The following is a 27,602-nucleotide window of genomic DNA, read 5'->3' as shown; positions in this document are numbered from 1 at the left end:
TGTGTACCTTTTAATTACTGTTTTGAATGCTGCGTGCCTCTGGGCCATATCTCACTCAAAAAGTAGATTTTATCTCAAGTTTTTGTAAAAATGCACATTTTTATATCAGAATTGTTGATATAATTCTGATAATTGATTGATAATTAATTATTGTTCAGTGTTATTGATAATTGTGGCTTCAGTGATTTTTTTTATAGTTAAAAAATGATTTTCTAAGGTAAGCTTTGTTTCTCCCTTAAATAAATATGTTTTTGCAGGGTGTGATTAATGTGTTTTTCACTCATCTTTGCCGAGTATGCCAATAATTGTGGAGGGTGCTGTTGCTTTTACCGTGTTTATTTCCAGCTTTTGCCTTATTTAGCTAGAAGAAAACTTCATGGGAAGTATAAAAAAATGCCAGTGTAGATATTTCTGTTTATATGCTTGCAGTTTATAACCTTTCCTTCTATTTGTTTTGTAGGAGTTTGCCAGCTAACTTTAGGTATGATTGTATCCATTTCTCTGCCTTGTCCGGTCCGGTGGCTAGTGAATGTGTGCCGTCATCGCAGTTACTTTCATTATCTCTGTGTGTCACTAATTGTCTTTCTAATTATTCTCTGTCTTTCAACTCCAGCACTGTTTTCTTGTCTTTACCTTCATCCTCTCTATTATATCTCTGTTCTTTTTTTCTATTCCAGCTTCTTCAGAAATTTATTGAAAAAATATTATTCCTGCTTCTCATCAGCATGTGTAAACGTCTCATTTTGCTTCCACCGGCGTCCGACGCGAATTTAAACGGGTTTATTACGGACAGTATTCCAATTCGTCAAAAATGGCTCTCTTCCAATATAATGTTGCTCTTCTTTTTTGCAACTTAGTTAATTGACCCATTAGCTAATTAAGCACATGCTGTGCAGCAGCTGAGACTCTCCTGAAAACAACACACAACCCCATTTGCTGTTTGATATGAGCACAGGCAGTTGCACATCAGCCTCGTTTTTCAATCCTCTTGGTCTTGTTTAGTGTTTTTGGCGTTTGCGGAACAGCCTGTCCTGGTGGATGTCTGTAAACATCTCTGTCTGTTTAAGTGCCTAATTTAGAAGTCATACATATTATTTCTGTTTAATAACCAAGTTGTTTTCTCCTACACAGAACCACGTTATTCCATCAGTAATCAGCATGCTCACAAAAAACCCGGCTGTCACCAGGTTGCCTTGCAGTCTCCCTCCCATGCCGTGTACTAAGCTGTCCTAATGATCACTGTCTTACCACTCTTCTTTTTTCCACTTCTGTAGTTTCCATTTGTTCTCAGTGTTGTTGGTTTGACTCCATTGCTTGGACTACAATGTTTACAGTTGCCTTGTAGCCATTGTTCTCTGTGGTTTTTCTAAGGCGAAGGGATGGGAAAGAGGTGTATTACCAACCATCTTAACCTTATGGATAAAATCAGCTGAAATTATTGACATTTAAGTGTTTATAGATAAGATTTTAAAATATACAACAAATAGATTAGATTGGCATGCATCTATATATATATTTTTTTTTCTTGCTATAGGAAATTTGTAGAACTTGGGAGATTAAATCAGCCACCATTTTGCATGGGCTACCTTGTTCTTTCTCCTAATCCTGTTCTCTTTACAACCAGTTTTTTTTTTTTTTTTTTTTACCTTTTGAGATTTTTGTTTTGTCTAACTTTTCAGCCTTCCTCTTCCTTTTTATTGTATCAACAGGAGATGAATTGCTCGGGCTGGATGGTGCACGCTATTTGAAACTTGATGACTTCAAAGACCAGGATGACGACTTTCTCTCCCCAAAGAAAACCCTGAGAGATTTTGAGGGTGGGACGGGAACCACGTAAGTCAGGTTTCTGAGGTTTAAACCACACATGCTGATTAAATTAGGCTAAAGTTATGCAGATGGTTAACTGTTTAAGGTCTTTCCTGTTTAGTGAATATATTGTTGATTTCTCTACATGTTGAATCAGATCTCTGGATTTGTTTTTGTCAAACAATATGTGGTATCGTTAACCGAAATTTCATCAAAAGTTTAGTTCAACCAAGTTTAAGACCTTGTAAGGATTACAAACTGGTCATTTATTTATGACTAGTTAGAAGTCAGATTCTGCTGGTTTTTCCATTATTGTCTGTCTATAAAACATTAGCATTGCTTGCACAGATAACATCATGCATTCCTGAGCAAGCATGCATATGGTTGTTCTTGATAATTAGATACAGAAAACGTAATTACCGTATTAATATTTTATTGCATAGCAATATGAAGTCGCTGTGTTCTGCCTTTGATTTTCCTGATTTCCTCCCTCACAGGCCATACTCCCCTGCTATTCCCAGGATTCCTTGTGTGTCCCCAGAGACAGTACAGCTCGACCAGGTAGCCTTCAGCCTCATTCACATTTAACAAGCTTATATTGTTCATTAAAATATTAATATAAAATAGTTTTTCTGGCTGTTTCTGTACTTTCCTTACATTTCTTACATTATGGAGCATTTTTAATCATTTTATTTTCTTCCTTTTTCCTTTTCTGTGTCTTAATCTTTACCATTCGTGGTTGTGTATGTTTTATTATTATTATTATTATTATTGTTCTCAGCACACGCCCATCCCTTTACCAAAAGAGTATGATGAGGATTCTCTTATCCCGAGTAGTCCAGCTACAGAGACCTCAGACAACGTCAGCCCTGTGGCCAGCCCCATTCACACAGGGTGAGCTAATCAGTTAATAATCCTTTAATTGCTTGCTTTAAAAGCTCCTATCAGTACTATTGCATTAAAACCACGTGTCACCCCACAATGCCCAGGTTCCTGGTGAGTTTCATGGTGGATGCACGTGGAGGCTCCATGCGAGGAAGCAGACACCACGGCTTGCGGGTGATCATCCCTCCCCGCACCTGCGCCGCACCGACTCGCATCACCTGCCGTCTTGTGAAACCCCAGAAACTGACGACGCCTCCTCCACTGGTGGAGGGAGAGGGCCTGGCTAGTCGCATCATCTCCCTGGGGCCCTCCAGCATGCAGTTTCTGGGGTGAGTCGAACTCGTATTAGGTCAGTTTGTGCTCAGCATAAAGTTCGCAATTTTAAGTATTTCTCAAGTATGAGGAGGTTAAATTAAGGAAAATAATGAGTACTTTCAAAACACATTTTTTCATGATAAATGTCCATCCATTCATCCATTGCTTTCCACTCTCTGGCTTGTGCAGGCTTCAAATTTAAAGGCAGACCACAGTAAAAAATATCTATCGCAAAGTCGGAACAATTTGGATAAAAAATGAAAATAAAAAATTCTGGATTTAAATTAAAATCTATAAAGTTTGAATATTTGACCTGAAAAATGTGCAGGAAAAGGTGTCAAATGAAGTTTTACACACAAATATGCATGTCCAACCAACGAATTTGTTGGGCAGAACATCCCTGCCCAACCCATTTGTTTCTTTATCAATTAATAAACATAATAAAACTTATATATATTTCTAACATCTGCATTAATTAAAACTTGTTAGTCTACAAAAGAAGTTTCAAGTTTTCATTGTTATTGTTTGTCTTGTTTTAAGTATCGTTTGTGTTTGAATGCACTAAGTCACACATAGCTTTATGTGTGACTTAGTGCGGTCACTTGCATGTGAACTTCACATACAAGTGAAGTCAAAACATTAATTTTGTCTTCTTTGTTGTACCTCTTAGTTGTTGGGATATATTAGATAACCAGTAACCACTTTGTCCTTGACATTAGAAGCAGGGAGAACAAGCATGAGGACTTCAGCCAGTTTGACGAGACGCATTTCTGCGGCTGTACGGCCGATTCAGAGAATCTCCATATTGACTTGTTGTTCTTGGCCTGCAGAACTCAGTATCTTACAAAAATGTCCCTGTGAATGAGCAGTGATGCTCAGAGAGGACTCATTAAGACAAGTGGAGTGTGAAGAGTAGCCCCCTTGTGGTTTGACCCATTATCTGCTAGGCGAGCTACTCTGGCTCAATTAAGGAATGATCACAAAAACAACAAACATCCTTATTTCAGTTTTCTCTTCATGTTCTCTCTCTCTGACCTCTACCAAAGAGTTCTATTTAGAGTTCTGCTAAGAACCCCCAGTGATCCCAGAATGCAATACAGAAGGACATCCATATCTATTCTCTATAAGAAGTTAATGCTCTAAACAAGTCCATGCTGGTTGCAATAAAAACATTCTAGAACAGACTGTGCTCCGCAGTTTGCAGCATTACTGCATTCTGGTCATAATGTTGTGCCTTATTGGTCTGTTACTCGGACTTTGGGCAGCGTTGTTGGTCCGTTCATTTTGGCTTGTTGTAATTCCTACTGTACCCTTGCGATGTCCTCAGTTGTCCTTGTTTCCAACTCTCACCACCCACATTCTTCACCTCTTTCCACTCACCTATCATCCCTGCAGATCCTCCTCTCCTCATGCTTGTCATGGGTCTGGTTGTGCTTTGTTTGCCTTTGCTTTACTGAGGCCTTTGTTCATTACAGAAGTATCTTGTATTATACAAGATACTTCTTGTCTTGTACAAGATACTTCTTGTATTATACAAGAAGTATAATACTTGTATAAGTATTATACTTTCCAGGAAATTCTTATACCAGTACAAAGATGTAATTGCCTCTAACTCACTGAAGACTCTTGATTCAAACTGAAAAGTTTATAAAGACGTTAAAGACTTTTAAAAGTGCTTTATACCTTCGCAGACCTGTCATAGTGGAAATCCCCCACTTTGCCTCATTGGCCCGTGGGGACCGGGAGCTTGTGGTCCTCCGAAGTGAAAACGGCTCCGTTTGGAAGGAGCATCGCAATCGCTATGGAGACGAAGTGCTGGAAACCATTTTGAATGGCATGGATGAAGGTGGGTTTCATTTGAACAGGTACTGTCTTCCACAGCAGCTTGCACGTTCTCAGGAAAGTCACTTGCCATCTTGAGATGCAGCCGTCAAAGGAAACTTTCTCAAGGCCGCTGTCTCAGCAAACTTTGAAAGTCAAGCTTCTCCTGATTTACGTTAAGCCAATAAAAATCCATCATTTTGCCTCCCTCTGACCTTTCTTCACTTTGCTGTAGACTTGGAGAGCCAAGAGGAGCTGGAGAAGAAGAGGATACGTCGAATCATCTCCACCGACTTTCCCCTCTACTTTGCTGTAGTCTCTCGCATTCAGCAGGAAAGTGATCTCATCGGCCCCGAAGGTGGCCGGCTCACCAGCAAGCTGGTGCCCCACGTGGAAGCCATCTTCCCTGAGACGGCCGTCACCAAGAGAGTGAGGCTGGGACTGCAGGTAAAGAGATAGGAAGACATTTCTGCAGCAATGCATAGAAAAAGTAACTGCTGGGATGTTTGATGTTTCACACTGTCTTGGAGAGAGAGAAACTCTGTGGTCTGTAGTGGCAAATTTACCCACTGGATTAATGTTGGCTTTCATTGATTTATGTTTTTGAACTGCTCTTTTTGGCAAATAAGGGAATATAGTATACTTTTAGTTTCTAGGACTCATGTTGATGTTGACACTGTGCTGCCCTCTTAAGAATATCTAAGTATCGTAAGTGACTTCTTTTCTCATCTGTAAATCGGTGTTTCAAGCACAACATTAAGAAATTTGCCAAACTCTTTAGTTAATACCCCTTTTGACAAATCTAACACAACACATGCACTAGAGTCTAAAAATAAAAAAAACTAATAACAACTGGTCACTCTATACCATAGTTATTCCTGGTTGCAGTGAACATGAAATAAGTGAGTGAGTGAGCAAGTGAACATTTCAAATAGCTTGTTTAAACTGCACTCCTGATTATGAAACCGTTTGATGAAACCAGTATTATTTAGTAGACTCCTGCTTGTAAAGTTGACACACATAAAGTCACCAGTCCAGCAAACCTTTTTTGTTGTACACAACATGGGCTTTCATTGTATTTTTTTTTCTTTGTTTTGGTTACATACCTTACTAACTTTTTTTTTCTTTTTGTCTTGACAAGTCAGTGTAAAATAAATTGCATGAGTCTGCATTTTTGCTTTGCCTGACATTGGTTTGTTTTATGTTTTGCTTTTATCCAGCTGTCGTTCGTCTCTCCTCAGTTGCCTGATTTAAGTTGTGAGCCTCACTGACTGAGCTGATGCACTGGTCTGAGTTGGGTCAGATGTGAAATATGACTTTGTTGCATGTGTGAGTATGGCTGTGAGTTTGTCGTTTCAGTTTTTTGCACATTTTGTTTTCTTCAGTTCACATTTTAGCATTAGTTCCACACTTATCCTTTGAAAGTTTATACGCTGTTTTTCTTTTTTCTTTTTTTTTTTTCTCAATGTTTTTTCTCTCTCCTGCGGTCATGGTTTTTTTTTTTCTGGGTTTTCTTAAGAATCGTTTGTCCCCCTGAATAAATTTCAGGCACAACCAATCCCTGATGAACTGCTAACTAGGCAGCTGGGAAACCAGGCAACCTTCAGCCCGGTGGTTACAATCGAACCCCGGCGGCGCAAGTTCCACCGTCCGATTGGTCTGCGCATTCCTTTACCTCCATCCTGGAGGGAAAGTTCACGTGATGCAGGGGAGGGAGACACCACCAGCTTGCGCCTTCTCTGCAGTGTCATAGGTACTGTTGAACAAAAAAAAAAAAGTCCAACTTCGAATTGCTGTGGACTGTAGGAAGCTGTGTCTTTGCCGATTAAACTCACTGTTTGTTTTTGTGACTTAGGTGGAACAGCTCCAGCTCAGTGGGAGGACATTACTGGAACCACCAAGCTGATGTACGCGAGTAGCTGTGCCAGTTTCACCACCAACGTGTCTGCAAGGTAAGCAACTCAGCACGAACTTTGTGAAAAGAAAAAAATCTATTACCACCCTTCTTTTTTTTCCCCCCATTTTGATGTGCAGACATTTAGTGTCTACTGGCTTGAATCATTTGTTCTTCTTTCCCATCCAGATTCTGGCTGGCAGACTGTCCACGTACAGCTGAGGCAGTGACCTTTGCCAACTTGCTGTACAAGGAGCTCATGGCAGTCCCTTATATGGCCAAATTTGTCATTTTTGCGAAGATGAACGAAGCTCGGGAAGGTCGATTGCGTTGCTACTGCATGACAGATGACAAGATGGACAAAACTCTGGAACTGCACGAAAACTTCTCAGAGGTGGCCCGAAGTCGAGACATCGAGGTAAGAACAAAGGAGAACAGTGATCACGCTGACAGGAAGAAAAAGTGGCAAAGAACTGACTTTTTTTTTATGTTCTCCCTTATTATTTAAATTTTAGTAATTTATTTAAAAGTGGATGGTCATAGCCTGCTTGTTTTCTAACATTGGGATGGTTTTCACAGCTTATGGAGGGCATGCCGCTGCACCTGGAGTGTTCTGGGAATTTAGTGCCCATCCGGAAGGCCACTCAGCAGCCTCGCAGCTTCAGCTTCCAGGCCTTCAGAGACAACAGGCTGCCTGTTTCTGTCAAGGTCTGTCTCTATGTGGCTGTTCACTTGCCTAACTTTCTACCGCTTGCCATTCATTCCATATGGGTTTTTGTTTTAATTTTATTAAGTTTTGGGGTTTAACACACCAAGGATCCTCTCTACAGATGATCAATATTCTTCCAATATTCCAGATTACTTATTAACAGACACCTGACAGTAACTATTTATAATGGTGTCAATATCATGAATAGTGCAATTGAAACAAAAAGACTATTGCCCACCTGAAAAAAGTTTCATAAAGCAACATACTTGGTTTTTAAATGAACGTCCTCCAGACACAATAATGGAGTGAAAACTGTCACTACAAAGAACAAGAACAAAACCAACTAAAAGAGAAACTTTTGTAAAATTGAACAAAAATGCTTTTTTATTTTTATTTAGAGTAATGGTTGGGAATGTTTTGCTTTCCCAGGACCTATAGCAAAACAAATGACAAAAGATGGACAAAATATCATCCCTGCAATGACACGTTCATGAAAAGTTATCCGAATTTTTGAATTTCTCTGAATTTTTAAAAGACTGCTACGATTTTTAGTTGTCGGCATAAACACCCAGCAATGTACAATGTAGTCTCCTTTTTATTACCCCCTTAAACCTTTACACTCCACTGACTTACTTTTTTTTACACCTTATTTTTCACCAGTCGACATCTCTATGCTGGAGAGGTTTAAAAATACCTGCGGTTTGGTTTTAACTCTTAATGTAGTATTTCAGACAAAACTGTATGTGCAGAGAAAAGAACAATAAATGCATGAATGATGTGTAAACTGATTCAGAAGAGTCGGCCCACAGGTTGATGGAGCTCCGAGATTAAATGTAGCTCACACTTGAGAGCAAAGTCTTTGAAAACTACATGGAACTCTGTGTATAAACCTTGTCTTGTCTGTCCTGTGACCATATTGACGTAATTTCATTGTGTTGTACGATGTTCTTTTCCCTAAATACATCCAATTATTTTTTTTTTTGTTTTCATCCATATCTGTCGGTGTGACTTATGGTACTATGTAGTATCACCTACCTAAATTCTTGTAGCCATGCAACAAACAACTTACCTATCTATCCCCCGACTCTCTTGGGTAATTGTTTGCATGCCCTGTGTCTCCCTCACTTTCTTTGCCTGCCTTCCAATCTTTGCGGCCTTGCCTGTCTGTACGTGTCTGTCTCACTGTCTCTCTTTCTTTCTCTCATGGTCACTCTGTAACTGTCTGATCTGACAGACGCCCAGGTAAAATGTGCAGGTAAATCTCTCTCTCTCTTGCCTGCCTGTGGACTGCTTCCATCCCTGTTTCCCCCTGCTTCTTGTCCAATGTTACTGCGCACCAGCCTCGAGGCTCTGTGGAGAGATCTAACGCCTCTTTCTGATCTGTTTGTCCTTTCCTCCCTTCTTTTTCTCTGCTTTCACTCTAATATTTTCCGATGTGCATCGTCTTGTGCACTCTTTCTTTCACATTCTTTTCTCTGATCTGTTTTCCACCTACGTCTATCTGTTTTTCTGCTCTTTTCCTTCTTTGTTCTGTCATCTGTATGTGCCAGGTGAGGGATAGTAACAAGGAAGCCACTGGGTTTCTGTCTTTTCTGAGGAAATGCACAAAGTACGAGGATTCGCAACACGTCTTGTGTAACCTTAATATAACTATGCCACCTTGTGTCAAGGTAAGAACTTGCCATGATACATGAACACGCCTTTAAACATGAGAGCTTAGAAAATGAATACAAATGAAGGTTGTGAGGCCAAATTCTTACTGGGTTAAAAATTAGTACACATCTCAAGTAGCACAGGATTAATAATGAAAAGTTATTTTTAGTTGTCTAAAAAAAATGTGACCAGTTAGAACATTCTGATAAATTTGCAGGAATTCACTTTTACTGTTGGACCTAGAGTTCTTTGAAAGTACGGAGACATGCATTTTTGAAGACTTTTACTTATAATTTGCTTTCCATATTGGCAAAATGCATTTTTGTTTATGTGGACCTGTATTTATATTACTTTGTAGCAAAGATAGGATGTTATTAAAATAAAGACATGTAATTTATTTCAAAGTTTTTGATGCATCTCTGATGCAAACCAATTTAAAGGCTGCTTTATTCCTCTTATAGAGTCAAATGTTTTTATTTTATTGTTGTCGTTTCCATGTTCTCCAATTAAGATGTTTTCCAGACAATCATTGTCTGCCATAAGAAACCATTATTTGGTCCCTATTTTAGGTTGCTGGGAGCGAGGAACGCAGGCGAACTTTGACCCCTCTGGCCCTGAGAGAGCGCTACAGTGCACTGAACGAGCCTGGTGTGGGTATGTTTTAATTGTCTGCACTTCAGCCCTCTCCTCATAGACACACACTGGAGATGGGCACAGAATGTTGCGCTGCCCTTTTGGCCAGACCCCCCGCTTCTCTAATCTGCCCCTACTCCACCCTCTCTGCCCCTATTTGTCTCATGTGCACGCATGGCACAAAGACTAAAGCCTTGGATGCAATGCACTGCTGTACAGTATGCCCCAGAGTTTGTGGCAGTGCAGTTTGATGAAAGCACACAGAATGTGAGGCCAAGAGACAAGCAGCCGTCTGGAACATGGCCTGCAGTGCAGTAGCTCCATGGCACCTGGAAAGTCTGACTTATTCTTTCCTGAGTGTCTTGGATGTTCGAACAACGACTTCTGTGATTGGTTAAGCATGGCGCTGGTGTCTCCACTGCGACATCCAATGGCATGGCAGCAGATACCATTAGCTTATGAGCACTGAGAATGAGCAGGACCTCCCAGTGGAGCTTAGACAGAGGAGCCCTTTATACTGGTTTTTGGTAAATGTGTAACGGTTTCTCTTAAAGTTAAAAAAGTGGTTTCCTGATGGAGGAGGAAGGAGAAAAGGTCTCTTCTGTCTATTAAGTACACAGCGCTGCTACATTGCACCTTGGTCCCTCTGTAATGGTTACGGAATGCTACTATGGGACTAACATTTCAATGAACCCCAAAGTCTTACATCTTATACCCACACTCAGTCCTAACCGTGACAATTACTTGGATAAAAACACTGTTGTGGTTAGTGCTTATTTGGCTGCACAGAGAAGAAAAGGTACGTATTATCATTAAATCTCAACAGAAACTTTTCTCAGTTTTAAGTCTTCTTAGTTCACACATGACGAACTGTAATCTTATAACTACTTTTATAGCTATACTCTACTTAACTTCATAAGGATAGATCAAATGTTAGGATGCTGGATGTCCTGGTCAGGATGTTTTAGCCCCTGATGCAGAGGAATTGAAAACGAGACATTTTTTTATACTACGTTCTTGAGAACCTTGACAAGAATTCACAAACCTTATTTAATAAGCGTTATGTGGACTACAATAGTATTCTGATTGCACAGCATTTTACTCACTCCCCAATGACATTATGAATGGTGAAGTTTATTCTTTCTGCGTTTCTTGATTGTGACAGATTTTTTTTTTGTTTAAACTTTAGTTTCTGTAGGTCAGACTCAAAATGAGGGAAAAACCTGATGTTAATTTGAACAGGAAAGTTTTAGCCTCAAAGAGATTGCCACAAATTCTCCTTAAACTGCCACCAAGTCAAGTTGGTGCATCTACTGCCTATTGATGCAGATACTACACATACAAAGGTTTATACTGCAAGCAATTTGCTAGTATTTTGAAGTTGAACTAATTCCCAATAATTTTACTAATATCCATTGTGTTATAATTAAAATTATTTGCAAATTAGATTAAAAACAAAAAAAAAAAACATTTTCTCCTTTATAAATGAAAAGAAAGCGAGGCAGTTATTGGTGGTTCAAACAACCACCTATATGGTTTGTGCATACATTTAAATTCATGCAGGTTGCTGAAGTGTTAGGCTAACAGTAACACGCTTAGTATCTCATTTAGTGACTTTAATAACTCAGCTCATGTTTTAGTGCTCTTCCAGTTACTCATGACATGAAATCTTAAGAAAACTGAAAGAAAATGTTTTAAATCCTCATAAACTCAGCACTTTGAGCCTCATAAAAACTTCTGGTACATATGATGACAACTAAGGACAGTGCACAGAGCAACATCTGGACGCTGCTAGACCAGGAGCTGCAGCAGCCAATATGGTCTCTCCCATCCACATTTGTGAGATCAACAAAATAATATTCACTGTCAGATATGTTCACAATATGAAGTTAGTTAAGTTAATATGAAGCTAGTTATGAATATAAATATAGGTGGAGATCTTTAAAAATCACCAGCACAAAACTTGACGACAAATCTTCTTAGGGAATCTAATACTAATGAATGTATTAAATCGCGATTTAGGATTAGGATGTCTTGGAATCAAGACATTCCTGATTACAATCATCTGAGTTCAGAAATCTGGTGTTTTTGACACTGTCTTTTCATGATGTTTTGCGGGTCCTAAACTGCTCCCATTTTCTCTTTAGCTTCAGTGAATGCCATGGAGAGAACCGAGATCAAAATCAACATCATATCTGATCAGCTGGGCTTAAGCTGGGCAGGTTAGTAACTTCAGATTTGTACAAGCTTGAAACAAATACAGCGAGTAAACACAAACTAGTGGTGGATCTGATTTGGTCTTGACTAAGAAAGAGTTCCCTTGTCAAAGTTGTTCAGGTCATCTTAAGTGAACTTACAGTTTACAGACCAGGAGATAACCTGTGGTATTTACTTCATTTGTAAGAGATCGTAGTGTCTTTTATTTACTGGTGCACATATCCAGTTTATTTTATCTGCTCTTTCTTTCAGAGTTGGCGCGAGAGCTTCAGTTTAGCGTTGACGACATCAACAGGATCCGTGTAGAAAATCCAAACTCCCTTTTGGACCAGAGCTCCGCCCTGCTCAACCTGTGGCTCAGCAGAGAGGGCAAAAGGGCCAAAAGTGAGTCCAACATTTAAAATTCTTATTAAACTGACTACAGATTTACTCTGTAGGGGATTAAATACAATGTTTAAAACTCTGGAAAGTTCTTTAGATTTCAAGCAACAGCACAAACGGATCTGTGTTAAAAGAAACTCAGAGAGAATTTGAAAGTGTAACTTTACAGACACTTCACTTCTCATTTTCTATCTCTTTTGTCATTTCCTCTCTTTGTCTTTCACTTTGGTGTGTGTGCTGCCCAGTGGAGAGCTTGTACACTGCTTTGAAGAACATTGACCGTGCAGATATCGTGTCTTCACTTGAGGGTCAGGCCCCACAACAGGGGCCCGGGTTGTCAGAAGAGGGGGCCTGTCGTCTGGCGGACAGAGACTCTACATTGTTGTCCCCCAGTGTCATTAATGGTAAGAAACACAAACACAATACAGCATGAATTCAAGAGAAACAATTGTATGTATTAGCAAAGTGTTACCTTTTATATATTTAAATCGCAATGGCTTATGCTTGCTCGTGATTATCTTAAAGATGATGATGAAGATTATCACAAAATCCCTTCTACTTGGATATATGAGTTTAAAGGAGAGAATGAAGGTTTCTTTATTGTTTTATATTTATTCTATATTTATTATGGTTTGAAACTACAATTTTTGAGAATATCCCAGTGTTAAAAATAATTTGGAAGCAAAAGTGATTAAAAAGAAAAGTAAGTAATTAAAAATGTGTCGCTCTAAGGAAACAGGCATTTAGCCAAAATAACTATTTTCAAACATCGACTTGCTATTTAATTGAAACGTTTGCCCTGTTTGAGCCCCAGAAAGTGCCCCTCCGTTCCCCTTCATCTGTGGAAAAATTGCCTGCTTCGTTAGAGTGTGGGTAACAGCCATTGTGCCTTGTTTCTGTTGCCCCACAAGAGATCACGGACACAAGGCCTTCACGCATAGTGCACAAGCCAAGAGTTATTAGACCCCCGTTTTTCAGAAGGGGTAAGTTGATCAGAAACTGGGGCTGCATGGTGGTTTGCTGCTCTTGATGATGATGATGATGAAGACGATGAGTCTCAGACGATGATTTTGAGGTCTGAGGAATGGTGTCGTTCTCCCACCATGAAAATGGCTTTTATCAGCATGCACTAACACCGCCTCTGTGCATTTCTCACCGGGGCACAAGTCATCCTCTTTTCTTTTTTCTTAAGTTACACTTTGTTGCACCTCATAATTTAGATATGAATTACAATGTTTCTACTCATCTAGGAAAACCATCATAGCTCCCTTTTATATTTTGGATTTTAAGGCGACACAGCCATAAAGGTATGAATCTGACGAGCGCAGTGTCTTGTGAACATATCCCTTGAAGTTTTTTCACATTTTTTCATCCTACATCCATATACTTCAGTGTATTTAATTGGGATCTTATGTGACAGACCAACTAGTGCATGACATTGAAGTAACGGAAAGTGATTAATTAATTCATCTTTTTACAAATAAAAGTCTGAAAATGTGACCTAGCTGCATTCATATTCAGGCCCCTTTTACTCTGGAATGTCTCCCAAAATTACCAAATTAAAGTGCAGGATTGCTAGAGAACATTAGTAAACAAAGAGCATGAAGAAGGGTAATGTTATGGAAATGTTTAAAACACGGCGAGGTTTTAAACAGTAGCCAAGGCTTTACATATTTCATGAAGGACTGCAGAGATCCATGGTTCAGGGGGGATAACCTGTTCACATGGCAACAACGGAAAAGTCTTTGTTAAACGAAAGCCTTAAAATTTAATTGCGGTTTTCTACCAGCCTTGTAGGGCGCAGACCGAGCATGAGAACATTTTGTTCCCCGAGCAAAACACTGCATGTGGCAAGAAAAAGGAAGGAAAAACAAAAAACAGTACTGGAGATCAGCCCATTATCACCATCAACGTATCAAACAGAGACTGGGAACGTGGTCTCAGGTGACTGGAAGATGATGTAGCTAAATTCATCCAGTCCTGAGAGAAAACCTGCTAGGGGCTGCAAGAGACATGATATTGGAGTGGAGGTAGCTTGAAATAAAGCATTTTTATATTCAGGTGTCCTAATGGTCTAAGGAAAGTTCAGGCACAACAGCAGGAGAGAATTTCTGGCAAGACTTGAAATTTTTAATACACGAATACTTCCAAACCAATCCGATGGAAGTCTTTTGCTTAAAAAAAAAAAAAAAAGAATAAAGCTGGTGGTGGCATACCATAGATGATGAGTCCAAGGTATAGACTGATAAATACAGATTCTCATCACTCTTTTCAGATTTTTGTTTTAAAAAATGTTATTCCTCTTTATTATTATGCACTCTGTTTTGCCGGTCTGTCACATAAGAACCAGATCAGACATTCTGAAGTGTTTGGATTGTGATTTGAAAAACAAATAAAAACTAGGGTATATGTACCATCTCAATGCACTGTGCAAAAAATTCCTTCCATTTACTATGGACGTCTGGATTACATGTGGGACTGGTTGCGTATGTGTGCACATAAGTATGCGTGTGTGCATACATATCTTCGTGTGTATGTCTGGGATGGATAAAAGAGTCAAAACTGAACAAAATGAAAATGTGCTCTGGGCCTTCATTCCTTGTTTCTGTCTTCCCCTCCTCCTATCTCGCTCTTGCTTTCTTTTTTTAACCTGAGAAAAAGACAACATTCCACACATCCCACCACAGATGGTGTTGGAATTGTCTCTCTTCCTCGGGATTCTGTCCAACCTCTTCCTCTTTCTCTGAACCTGTGACACAACATACCAGCTGCCCAGCTGCCCTGCTCCTTCCTCTTCCTTCTCCTCCTCCTCCCTTCTCCTCTTCTTCCTCCTCACAGCTCTACCTGTCTGACCTCTGACCTCATAAGAACCTCATTTTGACCTCTGGGCCTCCTCTTCTCTTGTCATCTTATTTCCCCCCGTGCTCCTCCCTCGTTCAGTCGAGTGGGGACCCTCTCCTCCTCTTTAAATCCACAGCTCAGTGTGTGTACTACTGTTTGTGCACGTGCATGCTGCATGCCTTGCTGTTACCGTACCGGAGTGTGAGTTTGCGTAGACGTTAAAAAAAGTGAGCTTTTTGTTTCAGACTAGCTTTTAAAAGATACGTTTGTTTAGATCCAGTCACTTAGGTTTGAGTCTTATTCGCACAGCAGATGAATATTGAAAATTTGCTGGATTAACTGAGTGAGGTTATTATTTCCAAAGCGTTTTTTACGTACTGGTCAAGAAGTCAGAAGTTTACATGCACACATCAAAGGCATGAGCGTCATATTAATTTTTGGGTTTTACTCATCCTTTCAATCCCTTTTCATAAAGTTTGACTGATGAGGTAAAACACAACTTCAGCCACTCCTCAAAACAAGAACTAGTTGTACAAGTTGGAAGTTGTTGGTTATTGTTTGTTATCCACACAGGATTTTTCAAACTGGCTCAAATCAGTTCAGTTCAAGTCAGATAGTTGCATACATTGTATATAAAGATGCTTTTTTTTTACTGACTTTTTTCCTCACAAGCCTTGATGATGATGGCTTTATAAGCTACTTACACTTTTGTTCACAACATTTGAGTTAAACAGAGGCATACCTGTGGGTGGACTTTAAGGCAGCATGTCAAACACTACTTCCTTGTGTGACATCATATTAAAAAAAATTAATTAAAATCAATCAAGAATTCAAAATTAGTACTTTTTGCACAATTTCAAGATGTTCTAAAGGTACCACATTTATTGACTTAACTTAAGTTGTAAGTACATCACCCGGTTGTATTTGTTCTTATGCAGATGCAACAGGGTGAGGCCACACATCATAACCAGTTTTGAAAATCACATTGCAGGTTTACATTGAGCTCTAAATAGAACACATCTATGTCAATATTAGTAAAATGTTTGTATATATTTGGGCCTGTATTTCTAATTTTGAACCCGTTTGGAGTATAGAGAAAATTGACCAAACAACAACAACAAAAAATCAAATTCTTGGATCTTGCGTCTGTTATGTTTCCAGTCCAGCACCAATAAAGAGGGGTTTAAGGAAACGGCTAAAGCTCAAAGATAATATATTATGAATGCTGATGATGAGTGTGTGTACATTTCTGATAAATACTGTATGTGAGTGAGGGAGGATTTTGTACTGATGAACTGTGGTGTCTGCAGTTTGCCGTTTATGTTCTTGACATCAAACTGTGCATGGCATGCCTTCAGTGTCTGAATTAATCTTTGCTGTGTATAACGTTCTCTCTGTTCAGTGGGTGTATTCTAATCTTGTTTTATGCTAAATTAACTCAAAAAGTGTTTCCTTTTCTTTTACTGTGAAACAAATGGTGTCATTTTAACAATATGCTGTTAACACATTGACTTCTGCATCGCACATAATGTTCAGAGAACAATGCTGCTGCAAACATGAAGTCTTTCTTTCATGGGCAAACTCATTAATCATACAGTTGTCTTTAAGATTTTAAGAGGTCGGTGTTACCGAGGAGGGTTTGTTTACACTTTTTACTGCTCTTAACACAAAAATTTGCCCAAGTCTGAAGGACTCTCAGCATTGTTGAAACATTATCTGCTGGCAGGGATACTGGTGTGAGGGTGTGTGTGTGTTTGTGTATGGTTTGGATGTTCAGGATTTATTACCCTACATTTTAACCTCACCTGTGACCCAAAAAAATCTACTTCATTCATCATATATAAAGGAATACGAGTGTAGTTTTGTGTGTCTGCGTTTTTATTTGACCGTTGTTAAAACACTTAGTGTATTGAGAAGAGTGTTGTGAAGTGTGCCGTCCTTTTTTCCGTTTTATTTCAGGGCTTTTTTTTAGTCTCAGTAGAGCTAGTCTGTGCTTCACCATGTGTTGTGCCTTGGACACTTGTGTGTGTGTTTCTTTTAAACAACAGGAATAAAAGGAAGGACTAACCCTGACTCAACTAAACTCATTCAAGCTGCCATTCTAAGTCATTCCTTCCTGTCCACCCTCATTCTGATGCCACCTCTGACCATCCTGGCCCTGTTCCATCCCAGAGACACACACTGTAGTTCATAAGTCAATAAATTCTGGGAATAAAACAAACGCATCATAAAGAAGTACTTCACTCGTATACGGAGCTATATGAATTGATTGGTGCCGCTTAAAAGCCTTAAAATACCTTGAAATCCTTCTTTTAATGCAGTAGGTTTGCGTCACACTGAAAAATGTAGACAAAATTGATCTTTGCTTTGCATGCATTCATTCAGCAGGAGGAAAATCCCATGAAAAATAATTGCTTTTAACAAAATCAGTAGTGTCACAATTGTTGGTTCATCGACTCTTAATTCTCTTTACAAACTCACAACAGGTTTTGGCTGTAGGATACCACTTGGTCTTCGTCTAGATTTGTGACCATTCCTGGGTCGTCTTGTTTTCAGAAAGAGCTTTTAGAGGTGGAACTGAGATGTCCTTGGTCAAAAAGTTGATTTTTGTGTCTGCTGAATTATTCATGTGTAGATTTGACCCATATGTTTTGCATCATTATCCATCACTTTTTAAACAGTCCAGGTAACACACTCTGTTATGTTTATCTGTGTGAAGGCGGAACATAATCCACATAATCAATTGATTCTAATGTTTTTATTGAACATCAGAGAAATGCTCTGGTCAGCTTTAGAAACTAAAGGATAACTTAAAAATATTCTACAATTACACGTATATCTCCAATGAATTCGTACCAGTCATTAGGATGGCAGTGTCATTACGAGAAACGCATATTTTTTCCCCAACGGAATAAGTGCACTGAAGTTCTTGCTTCTGTGCTCAGTGTGACATTAAGCTCCTGTAATAAAAGCTGAATTTGCGTGAAGGCTTTTTGCACACCTGTACTACGGGTACCAAAAAGTGCCGAGGTTATATAATAGATTGTCTCTCTAATAACATGTGTCAGCTGTTCTAAACATTTAATGAAGCTGTAAGGCTTCAAGGTGCTTCTTGCCAAAATGTTCACATCTCCATTACTGGGCCATAATGGGTGCTGCTTTATACATTAAAAGTAAGACCAAATAAATTCTGAGCTGCAGATCTGCTGAATGACGCATTAAGCACCGAAAACATGTTATTTATGCTCAAACTTGATGGCATGTTGGTAAAAAAAAAAAGTCAAGTTTGGGAACCTTTTCCACATCTACATCCATTAGTATTTAACTGTGTACTGTGTATGCCTTTATTGGGATTTAGTTTTTTCAGTTAATGACTGACAAAATCATGTAAAACATGTTTTCTGAATCCATTTTCATTCCTTTAGCTTGACAGTCAATAGATTTTGCTATTAAAATTAATTAACATTTTGAAAATTAAGATTGAACTAAATGTAGTTTAAGGCTTTTAGTGAGGCCAGGTATGAGGGACAACATTTAATTTGCGTTCATTATTCAAAGTTAAGCTGAACCCTTGCATTAAAACCTGCACTAAATGTACTTTTACAGATATTTGCATGAATATGTTTCTCACAACTATACTTTGGGCTTGATTTTTGGATGAAGACCTTTTCACTTTTATTAATGTAAAAAATTGCATATGTTTAAATAAGAAATCCTAACTGCAATCCTGTCACGTTTTTCATGTTATGAAGATATTTTTGACTCAAGTTTTGCAAGAAATCGGTATAAGTGACGTGCATCATAATTTTCTAATTCTGTCCATTTTTCCAGCTGTTTGTTTAGCTAATATTTTAAGTAATACAGAAATTAAAATTCCCTACACAAAATGTAAAGATGTAAAATTATTTTAATTTCCCTTGCTTATTAATGCCTACAAAAATTGTTTATTGTGATTCAAGTGAGATTCGGAGTGCACATGGTGTTCATAAGAAAAATCATAATAACTCTTTGAACTTTAAAATTACCACCAAAAACTGTATTAATACAATTTTGTGTTTGAATGTGTACGTTTGCGTCTTTCATGTACTGTCTTTGAAAAGCAAATGAAAACCTCAGTCACCTAAACTAATTATAAGTCGCACTCGAATTAATAATAAAAGTTAAATGGCGTTCAAACACCAAAAAAGAAAAAAAATCTTTAAAAACATGAAATATCTTTCATATACTTAAAGAGACGGTTTGGATTTTTTTGAAGCGGAGTTCTGCGAAAAGGTGTTTTGTGGTTATCTTAGTTGCAGGAGATAACTCTTTCAGTGACCTCAGATTAAGCAAAGATATTGTCCATAATTTTCTGATGACCTAACAACTATTAAGAGGAGAGCGCAGATAAAAGTGGATTTGCTCCACTGTTGATCAAAAAAAATGTCATTTCATTCACACACTCTTAGAAACCTTTAAGCCACCGCGAGGGTTGCACTGATGAATATCTGCATATTGGTCTAAAGTTATTCACTATGACGATCGTATTAGCTTATGTCGTGTAACAACCGTTATAAAAGCGACGCGCTACAAAAAACTAAAATATGAGCTAAGTTCACGTGAATGCTTTTCATTGATTTTTACCTTTCCATTAGATTGTTATTCTGGTTAAAGTATGCACTGCAACTTTTTATTTCTTCAATTGTAACCGGAAGTGGAGCCCCAGATATGTTTTTATTAAGGGAGCCATACAAACTGGCACAGCTTAAAGGAGGTGTCTTCTGCAGGTAAAATACTAACTACTTCTAATGACTCCACCGTTTATCCAAATTAAATTAGTTTTAAATCTATTAACTGTATTTAACGTGAATATGTATAATTGTGTGTGTGTGTGTGTTTGTAGAGGGACTTATACTTAAATGCCCGAGGTTCAGACTAGGATGCATGTTTCTGAATTGCTGCTGAATTAAGGGGAATGCAAGAACAACTGTAGCTTGCATTTTTCTTAGCAAAGCCTACTGCTGAGTCCCACTCAGGAACTTATGACATGGGTTGGAACGATAACAGATATTCCACAGCAGTTTTGTTTATTGTGTTATAACAATTCCTCTAAGCTGTTTTGCTTAGTTTCTGATTTGGAAAGGTCTTTAATTGGGCCAAATTAAAAGACCCATCTAAAAAAACGGACATCCTTGCTTTAATGTAAATGAATATCGTGCCAACCCCAAAATCACTCACGTTTTTTTTTTTCTTTCTTTCCTGGGATAGATTACGTTCTGGGAATTAATTTTCTTTATTTGATTTAAAAAAAAAAATCAAGAGCCCTGCATCATTCACCTCACAAACAAAGGATGATCCACGAAGCTCTTACTGTATGCCCTCACAACTTGCACATTTTGCTGTGTCCCAATGACAAAGACCTGGACTGAATTCTTTACATCAGACTAACTTTCTTACATCAATTGGGCAAAGCATTACTGCAAAAAAAAAAAAAAACTTAATTTAAAATGTTCTTGTGTTCTATTCAAGGGCATGCAGATAAAATATAATTGCAGGAGTACTGCAGTTCTCCATTAAATAACTATTTTTAAACATAAAAATCAAACTTGGATAACAGGAACTTTGAACCAATTTGTCCTTCCATCATTTGAAAAAGTTACTTCATCTAAAATAGGGTTTGCATGAACTATCTCTGTTTTGTGACTCGAATTATTACAACTGTAGAAATTAACTTTGCTTTTTTTCCCCACTAGTCATGAGCTGGAAAGCTAATCTGTGTTTCATCACCATGGAGAGTCTATGAGTAGAGATCTACTGGATCAGAATTTTGTGGTCAAGCTCCAGTCTCTGATTTTACAATGCTTTGACCTGCCAATGCTTTTAGCCATTTCTCATTTGTTTTTAAGATTTATGATATCATTCAAAACACTCTTTTAGCCTTACACCTGTTAGTGATTTATATCATGTGTAAGAACGGAGTATGTAAAGCTGGATTTTACCATCCTATTATTACTAAAAGATCAAATGAATATTGCATTGATATTGTAAAGTTTCTTTAGCAACTTATGTTTCACTTAGCACGACTATCACAGCTAGCAAAAACTAAAACGGCAATCTTTGTGTGTTTCACAAGGTAGATCCTTACTTTAACTCGAACATTAATGAGATGCTGCCAACATTTCCATGTTCACCATTTTTTAAAAGTTTTGCCGTCTCGTTGCTTCGATGAGCCTCAGACATACAATGGCATCGAGTGACATAACACACTAAAAATGCAGCTTCTTTATGAGTAGCGTTCACATCTCTGGACATCATATGACTTCCATTATCAAACACCTCAGTGATACACAAAACTTTGAAGTTTTTCCCCTCAGTAACAGCATCCACTCTGAGGGTTGTTGTCAGCGTGACCTGGTAGCTCTTCCATAAAGCGACTCTTCCTTTTCCGGCATTTAACTTTCAAAACTTGCTTAATATTTTGATTTTTGCACATTGCAAGAGCGCCTCTTGAAAATTCCGAGCATTCCAACATTTAAAATCACTGAGGTTTTCAAAACTCCTGTTACCTGAGCCTGGTTTTAATGAAATGCAGTACTGGACAAAATGTATTTCTGACTGATCAGTCCAAATTCTTAGAATGTAGAGTCTCTGCTTATGTATTGGGACATGGCTAAGCTCCACTGTTTCTTAAGTAGGTTGGAGAAACAGTCGACATGTAACCTCCCGACCCTCCCCATGGCTGTGCCTGCTTGGTGTTAGTGTTTCTCTTGTCTCGCCCCTGTCTTCCTTCCAGGTTATGGGCTGGTGCAGGAGGAGCTTGTGTCCCCGGCCTCCATGCAGTACAGCTTGCCCTCTCCGTTGGGTGTGGAGCCATACTGGCAGGAGGTTTCCAGCCTGGAGTGTGCGCCCATTGCCACCACGGAGGAAGACACACTAATGGAGATGTCGGATGTTCAGGTGTGGCCAGCAGGGGTTAGCCCCTCGCTGGTCACAGTTGAGGACTCATCGCTAGATGGTAGCAGTCGAGCAGATGACTCTGAGGGCGCGACGCTTTCCTTGCCCTGCAGCTTGGGCCGTCCAAGCAGCGGAGCCAGTGGGGCCAGCGGTTCCATCATGGAGCTGGAGGAAGAGGAGGAGGAGGAGGAGGGGGGGGAAGTAGAAGAGGAGGAAGTGCCACAAGAGCCAGCGAGTGCACTGGCAGAACGGGACAGGGTGAGGGCCACTGGCGCTGTTCCCAAGGTCAATCTGAACGGGCAACCGGGAGGTCAGAGGTCAGACGCAAGGAGAGGGGACGGTGTGGTGGTGGTGGGAGGAGGAACTAAAGGAGGAGTTGGTGGTGTGGGGCTGGGCTCAGTGGAAGGGATTTCTCTTGTTGCAGGCCAGCAGGTGTATGCCCAGCTTGGTGAGATGACTGGGCTCAGGCCACCAGAACACAACGGGGACAACCGGTACGTCGTCTTTAAGGTGCACCGTCTCAACGCATTACGAGGTCATAGTTCCCCCTGCTGACATCGAGCTGTGCTTCATTCTTTGCAGGATGGTGGGAGGTGGAGCATTTCAGCCATACTTACCAGACAAGGACTCCCTGCAGGGCTGGGTGGGCTCGGCGTCATCCGGACATGGCGGAAGTGTGCCAGGCTTGCACACAGCCCAGGAAGCCTTACTGACTCCGGTGTGTGATACGGGTTACTCTCATGTGCTGCGTGGGCACTTCCTGAAGGGCACGCAGCCTTTTGACAAGGGGCTGGGCTTCTCCCATCAGGAGACGGGCCAGCAAGCTTGGGAGCAGGAGCAGAGGCGAGGCCAGGTCAGGTTGTAATGCCGACCACCCGCCGCTTCCTGCGCCTGGAGAGGGAAAACATCTTCATTTCGTTAACTTTTTTATTATTTTTTTTTTGAATACTCAAATTTATATCCAGCCATTTGCACAATCATCTGTACTTTTTAATCTTTTTAAACGACTCAACAATCATCAGGGCTGATGATTGGTCATTTTGATCAAATTAAAGACCCAGGCTAAAAGGATTGTTTCCAGACGAAAAAATTGTTTAACATTAATTTCTCAGATTAAAAAAAAGCCTCTTAAGCATTCTAAGTTGATAAAAATCATTATTTGATTGTATTTTATTATCTTTGTTCAGAAAGAAGAGAAGGCGGACTATTCTGCCGAGGCAAAATTTGTTGAGGAACGCGGAATTGTGCTCTCTAGAAAAGTAAGATGACTGTTTGTTTCACGTTTTCCATGAGTCACACATGAATTTTCAGCTTCATGTATGTCGTTATTTTCATTCCACACAGTAAAATCATTAAAGTAGCATATAGGACATTGGTCTGTTTTAAACAATTAAACAAATACAGCATTTGTTTTCAAGGGCTACAAATTAACTACTTTAGGTTTTACGTTGTCAGATAAATATACCGTAGCCAGTGGAAGGACAGGCTTAGTCTCTGAACTAAATACTTGCAGGTTTTTTAAAAATTCTGTCAGAAATATACAGGCAACTTTTTCATTACCCTCAGTGTGGATTTGTGTGCACAAAAACTTGTCAGCAGTACAGTTGTTCAGTTTAACTTCTGAGGTTTCCTAAACATTGCAGGACCTTGTTGAGTAGAAAAGTGTGATCAATGCTTGAGTAGCATTTTACCAACTGAGCAAAATGAATGAGAATGAGTTGTGAAGTGGATTAAATGTGATTGTGTAAGAGACTTATTTAAACTCACAGCACAGTAAAAGCATGGTGGATTTGCTCAAGGTTATCATGATACCAAAGTCTCACACTATCCATATACCTTCACACAAACGCTACACGTCTGAGCTCACACCTTGTCATTGAAGATCAGCTACACAAAGTGAAACACACAGAAGATCATACATAGAGGCCACAAGGATTTCGGTTCATGTTGGTTTAAGGAATTTTGTATAGTTAAAAGGATAAAAAAAATAACTATGACTCAGATCATTCAAAGAATGAGAAATTTGATATGAAACGAAACACAAAATGAGTTAATTTGGTGCCTGATTTGGTTAGCTGACTGCTAAAGCCCTTTGACACCCTGAACATGTGAGCCATAGTTAGTTTCCTACTCTGGTTTCAGCACTTAACTGGTCCAAGTGTTGTCTCCTTCCTTCCTCCTGCCCTCCTTGCTCCAGGTGGGGATGGATGTAAGAAAGGGTGCTCAGTCATTGCAGCGCACCAGTCTCCGGAGAGTTAAACACTGAAATACACATACTGCCCGGTCCTCCAGGTACGGGACAACAAAACAAGCACTTGTGCGTCCCAGTGCTTGGACAATAATCTGTGTGGTGACTGCTACCAAATCTGATAGAGCCTAATAGTTTCTTACACCAACTTTGTTTTTATTATTTTTTTTTCTTGTTCTTTTTTTTGTTGTTGTTGTTGCTCCAAGTTAGATTCCCTTTTTGTAATGCTTTTTGAATGAAAATGTTTGGTTGTTGTGTAAAATGCACAGTCTGCAATGATTTGACACTCATTTAAATTCTATACTTTCCTGTCTTTGAAATACAAAGACAGCAAGGTTTTCCTTTTTAATTTAAATATCAGTGGTTAAATTCTATGATTGCCACGAACACGCTTCAGAAATGACGGACTATTACTGTTCGAATCAACTTTAGAAAACAAAGTAGAGGGGAAAGGAAGTTGTTTTAAGCCTAAAAAACTTACTACAGTTGAAGCATAGAAGGAAAAGAAGCTAAGAAAGAAAATAAACAAAATGTGGCAACGAAGTAAGCTTAAATCTGAGTATGGAAAATTATGGCATTTGGAAATGGAAATATTGTGGGAAACCTACAAAAGACTTTGCTGTGTTTTATTTCGACTGCCTCCTGTGAACATATTGGCACTGGTGGCAGCCTACAAAGCAGTATCCGTGCTATGGTCAATATGTGGGTGGCACTACTACCACCTATTGTCAACTACAGTGGTATTTGTCAATGAATATATTCAGATTTTTTTCATTTTGAAATTCATTGCTGCCAATTTAGCATGTTTCTGTTTTCCATGTTTCAGTGTTTTCAAATCATGACATCCTGCTGTTAACAGCATTTTACACAGCTTCCCAGCCTTTTCTGAATACTTGTCATTGTCTACACTTTCATCATAAAGTTTTAGAAGGCCAAAATAATTTTGTATGCATATTAAATCTGTTTTTATATTTCTATTGTTTTTTGTTTTGTTTTTGTTTTTGTTTTTTTCAGGACCGGAAACCCACTGCCAAAACACCCACCACAAAAACACGACCAGAACGAAGATGGAAATGAAGAGTTAGAAGATGTGGGGAGGAAGTGGAGAAAACATACCAGGACAACCAGAAACATCCTCAACCTGTGATCATGAAGCACCACAAAACAAAAGAAGACGAGAACAAAAAGAGGAGTCGAACTTGTAGTTTTATAACATTTGTAAAGAAAAATATAACTAAACAGAGGCATGGTAATTCATTTTTATACAAAAAAAAACAAAAAAAAAAACTATAAATGTTCGTAAAACAACTAAGGAAAAAAAAAAAGCAACAAAGTGCTTCCTGTGAACTGTAATCGCATGATAACTGCTGGTGCATGCCCTTTGACCTTTTGAACTGTCATTATCTACAAACTGAAGGAGTAAAAAAACTGAAGGTACAGGGGCCGGCCCGTGCATGGGTCATAGGCCTTTTTAAAGGACCTCATGCCCACTAACTGGAGCCGTTTGTCAGCGAGTTGAGTCCGTTAACACTGCAGCCAAAAAAAAAAAAACGACAAAAAAAAAAAAAAAAAAAAACCCCCCCAAAGGACGGCTGTATATGCAGCAATGCCTCTGCTGAGCCAATGCTTCTGTCATCGGACCCTTTCTCCTCTTATTCTTAATGTGATATATGCACTCTATGCTCTGTGGACATGTGTGTGTGTGTGTGTGTGCGCGTTTAAATTGCTCTGCCGCATGTGTTAAATTGCTTTGAGCTCTGCGTGGAGCCTCGCCCGCCCCCTCCCCTGATTGGCTTGTTGTCTCTGTGACATCACGGCGTGCTCGACCTCTGCCAAGGGAAAGCCGCCGGCTCTTCCCCGCTTGTGAGTTCTCGTCTGCGTGTATCTATGTTTTTATTTAGATTTATCCTTAGACGAGCTCGCTTCCTCTTCGGTATCTGTCCGCTTCTGTTCTCCACTTTGTTTGACTTTGGTAGAAAACTGGATCTCTTTAATTCCCTCGTGTCTTCAGGGGTCTAAAGACATCGGAATGTTTTCCTTGGAAAACATTCCGATGCACAGCAGCTCTACGATAAATATCTTGACTTTTTCCTTCCTTACGAGCTTTTTCTGGTTTTTCTTGGTAGCATATCTCATTTTGAGCCATCTTTTATTGGTAGCCCTTGTTTATATGCAGTAAAAATCGCAGGTCTCCTCTATCCATTTTACTTCTATGCTCCATCCTTTTTTTTTTATGTTTGTGTCAGCTGTGGCATCTTGCTGTCAAATTTTTATTTATCCATTCAATACAAAAGACATAGAAGAAATACTGAAGAAGTTGACTTTTAAGACATTGCTTGGAAAAGTCCTGGCAAGTGTGAAAATTGCAGGTGACAAAACGTAAAGCGTGGACAGAGAGGTAGCACTGTGACTGTCCGGTTATCACTGACCCCAGACTCGTGAACTTTCTATATGTGGCTTGCAAAGGCATTTATTACTTTGTGAACATCTTTTCCTCTTAGAACAACAAACTTCAATGCCTTGTATTGAGTTTTTATGCAACGGTGAAACGGAAAGTATTGCATAGTTGTGAGGTAAAAGGATAAGCATATGTTGTTGTAAATGTTTTGTTACAAATCACAAAAGTATAGGATGCATTTTCAACAGCAACCCTACAATTACAGGGTTGCACACACATTTTTTTTTTTTAAGTTTTCTCATTTAAAGTCATACTTCTTCATTTAAAGCACCCCTTGTAGGCTTGTTGCTCTTTCCATCTACAAATGACAAAAACAGTGCTGCATGTGTCAGAAAACATCCCCAAAATATACCCTGAAGTTTGTGGTTGTCACATGACAAAATGTTAAGATGTTCTATATAAATATCTTTGCAAGCCTCAGTACATTCAGATGTAGAACGTGAAAAAGCACATAAACAAAATAAACATATGGTTGAAATGTCAGAATGTCAGACAGCTTTGCCACAGCAATAATACCTAACAAAAAGAAAAGATGGATTGATTGTCCAGCAATTATGATCTGTGGTGTATTTTTTTTTATATTGCTATTATCGTTATTCATTGTTTAAAGCACTAACGTAGAAAATCTAATTTCGCTGAAGTTGTTTTTAAAAAGTTTGATTGTTGAGATGGAGTCACCCAAAATCAGTTTTGCTTTCACTGAGTTATTAAGGCTATTAGTGTTTCACACATATTAAAAAAAAAAAAAAAAAAAAAAAAAAAAAAACCCCAACTTCAGAAAAACATTTATTCTTTAAAACATTTATAC

General features: G+C 39.0%; 1 protein-coding gene across 10 annotated transcripts in view; it reads left to right on the top strand.

Moving 5' to 3' along the window:
* The window catches only part of ank1b (ankyrin 1, erythrocytic b), an 81,775-nt gene extending 54,249 nt beyond the window's left edge, over window positions 1-27,526 (top strand). For 2 of the 10 annotated variants that reach the window (XM_015040734.1, XM_015040726.1), the window contains 23 exons: window positions 461-481; window positions 1,710-1,833; window positions 2,304-2,367; window positions 2,588-2,700; window positions 2,796-3,020; window positions 4,698-4,852; window positions 5,063-5,274; window positions 6,376-6,580; window positions 6,683-6,779; window positions 6,911-7,139; window positions 7,301-7,429; window positions 8,981-9,100; window positions 9,653-9,737; window positions 11,864-11,938; window positions 12,186-12,317; window positions 12,560-12,718; window positions 13,226-13,297; window positions 21,928-22,582; window positions 22,671-22,806; window positions 22,897-22,941; window positions 23,276-23,347; window positions 24,286-24,380; window positions 25,351-27,526. In XM_015040734.1, coding sequence (XP_014896220.1) covers window positions 461-481; window positions 1,710-1,833; window positions 2,304-2,367; window positions 2,588-2,700; window positions 2,796-3,020; window positions 4,698-4,852; window positions 5,063-5,274; window positions 6,376-6,580; window positions 6,683-6,779; window positions 6,911-7,139; window positions 7,301-7,429; window positions 8,981-9,100; window positions 9,653-9,737; window positions 11,864-11,938; window positions 12,186-12,317; window positions 12,560-12,718; window positions 13,226-13,297; window positions 21,928-22,582; window positions 22,671-22,806; window positions 22,897-22,941; window positions 23,276-23,347; window positions 24,286-24,354 — 3,194 coding nt within the window. In that variant the 3' untranslated portion in view covers window positions 24,355-24,380; window positions 25,351-27,526. Of the gene's footprint in view, window positions 1-460; window positions 482-1,709; window positions 1,834-2,303; window positions 2,368-2,587; window positions 2,701-2,795; window positions 3,021-4,697; window positions 4,853-5,062; window positions 5,275-6,375; window positions 6,581-6,682; window positions 6,780-6,910; window positions 7,140-7,300; window positions 7,430-8,980; window positions 9,101-9,652; window positions 9,738-11,863; window positions 11,939-12,185; window positions 12,318-12,559; window positions 12,719-13,225; window positions 13,298-21,927; window positions 22,583-22,670; window positions 22,807-22,896; window positions 22,942-23,275; window positions 23,348-24,285; window positions 24,381-25,350 lie in introns of those variants that run through there. The other 8 variants (XM_015040736.1, XM_015040737.1, XM_015040729.1 and 5 more) reach the window with 8 other exon arrangements.
* The last annotated feature ends 76 nt before the right edge of the window (window positions 27,527-27,602 follow it).

This window comes from Poecilia latipinna, unplaced genomic scaffold, assembly GCF_001443285.1.
Source record: "Poecilia latipinna isolate Pla-1442-1.1 unplaced genomic scaffold, P_latipinna-1.0 Scaffold524, whole genome shotgun sequence".
In the NCBI taxonomy this organism is placed as follows: Eukaryota; Metazoa; Chordata; class Actinopteri; order Cyprinodontiformes; family Poeciliidae; genus Poecilia; species Poecilia latipinna.
This window is presented reverse-complemented; position numbering and strand designations above follow the sequence as displayed.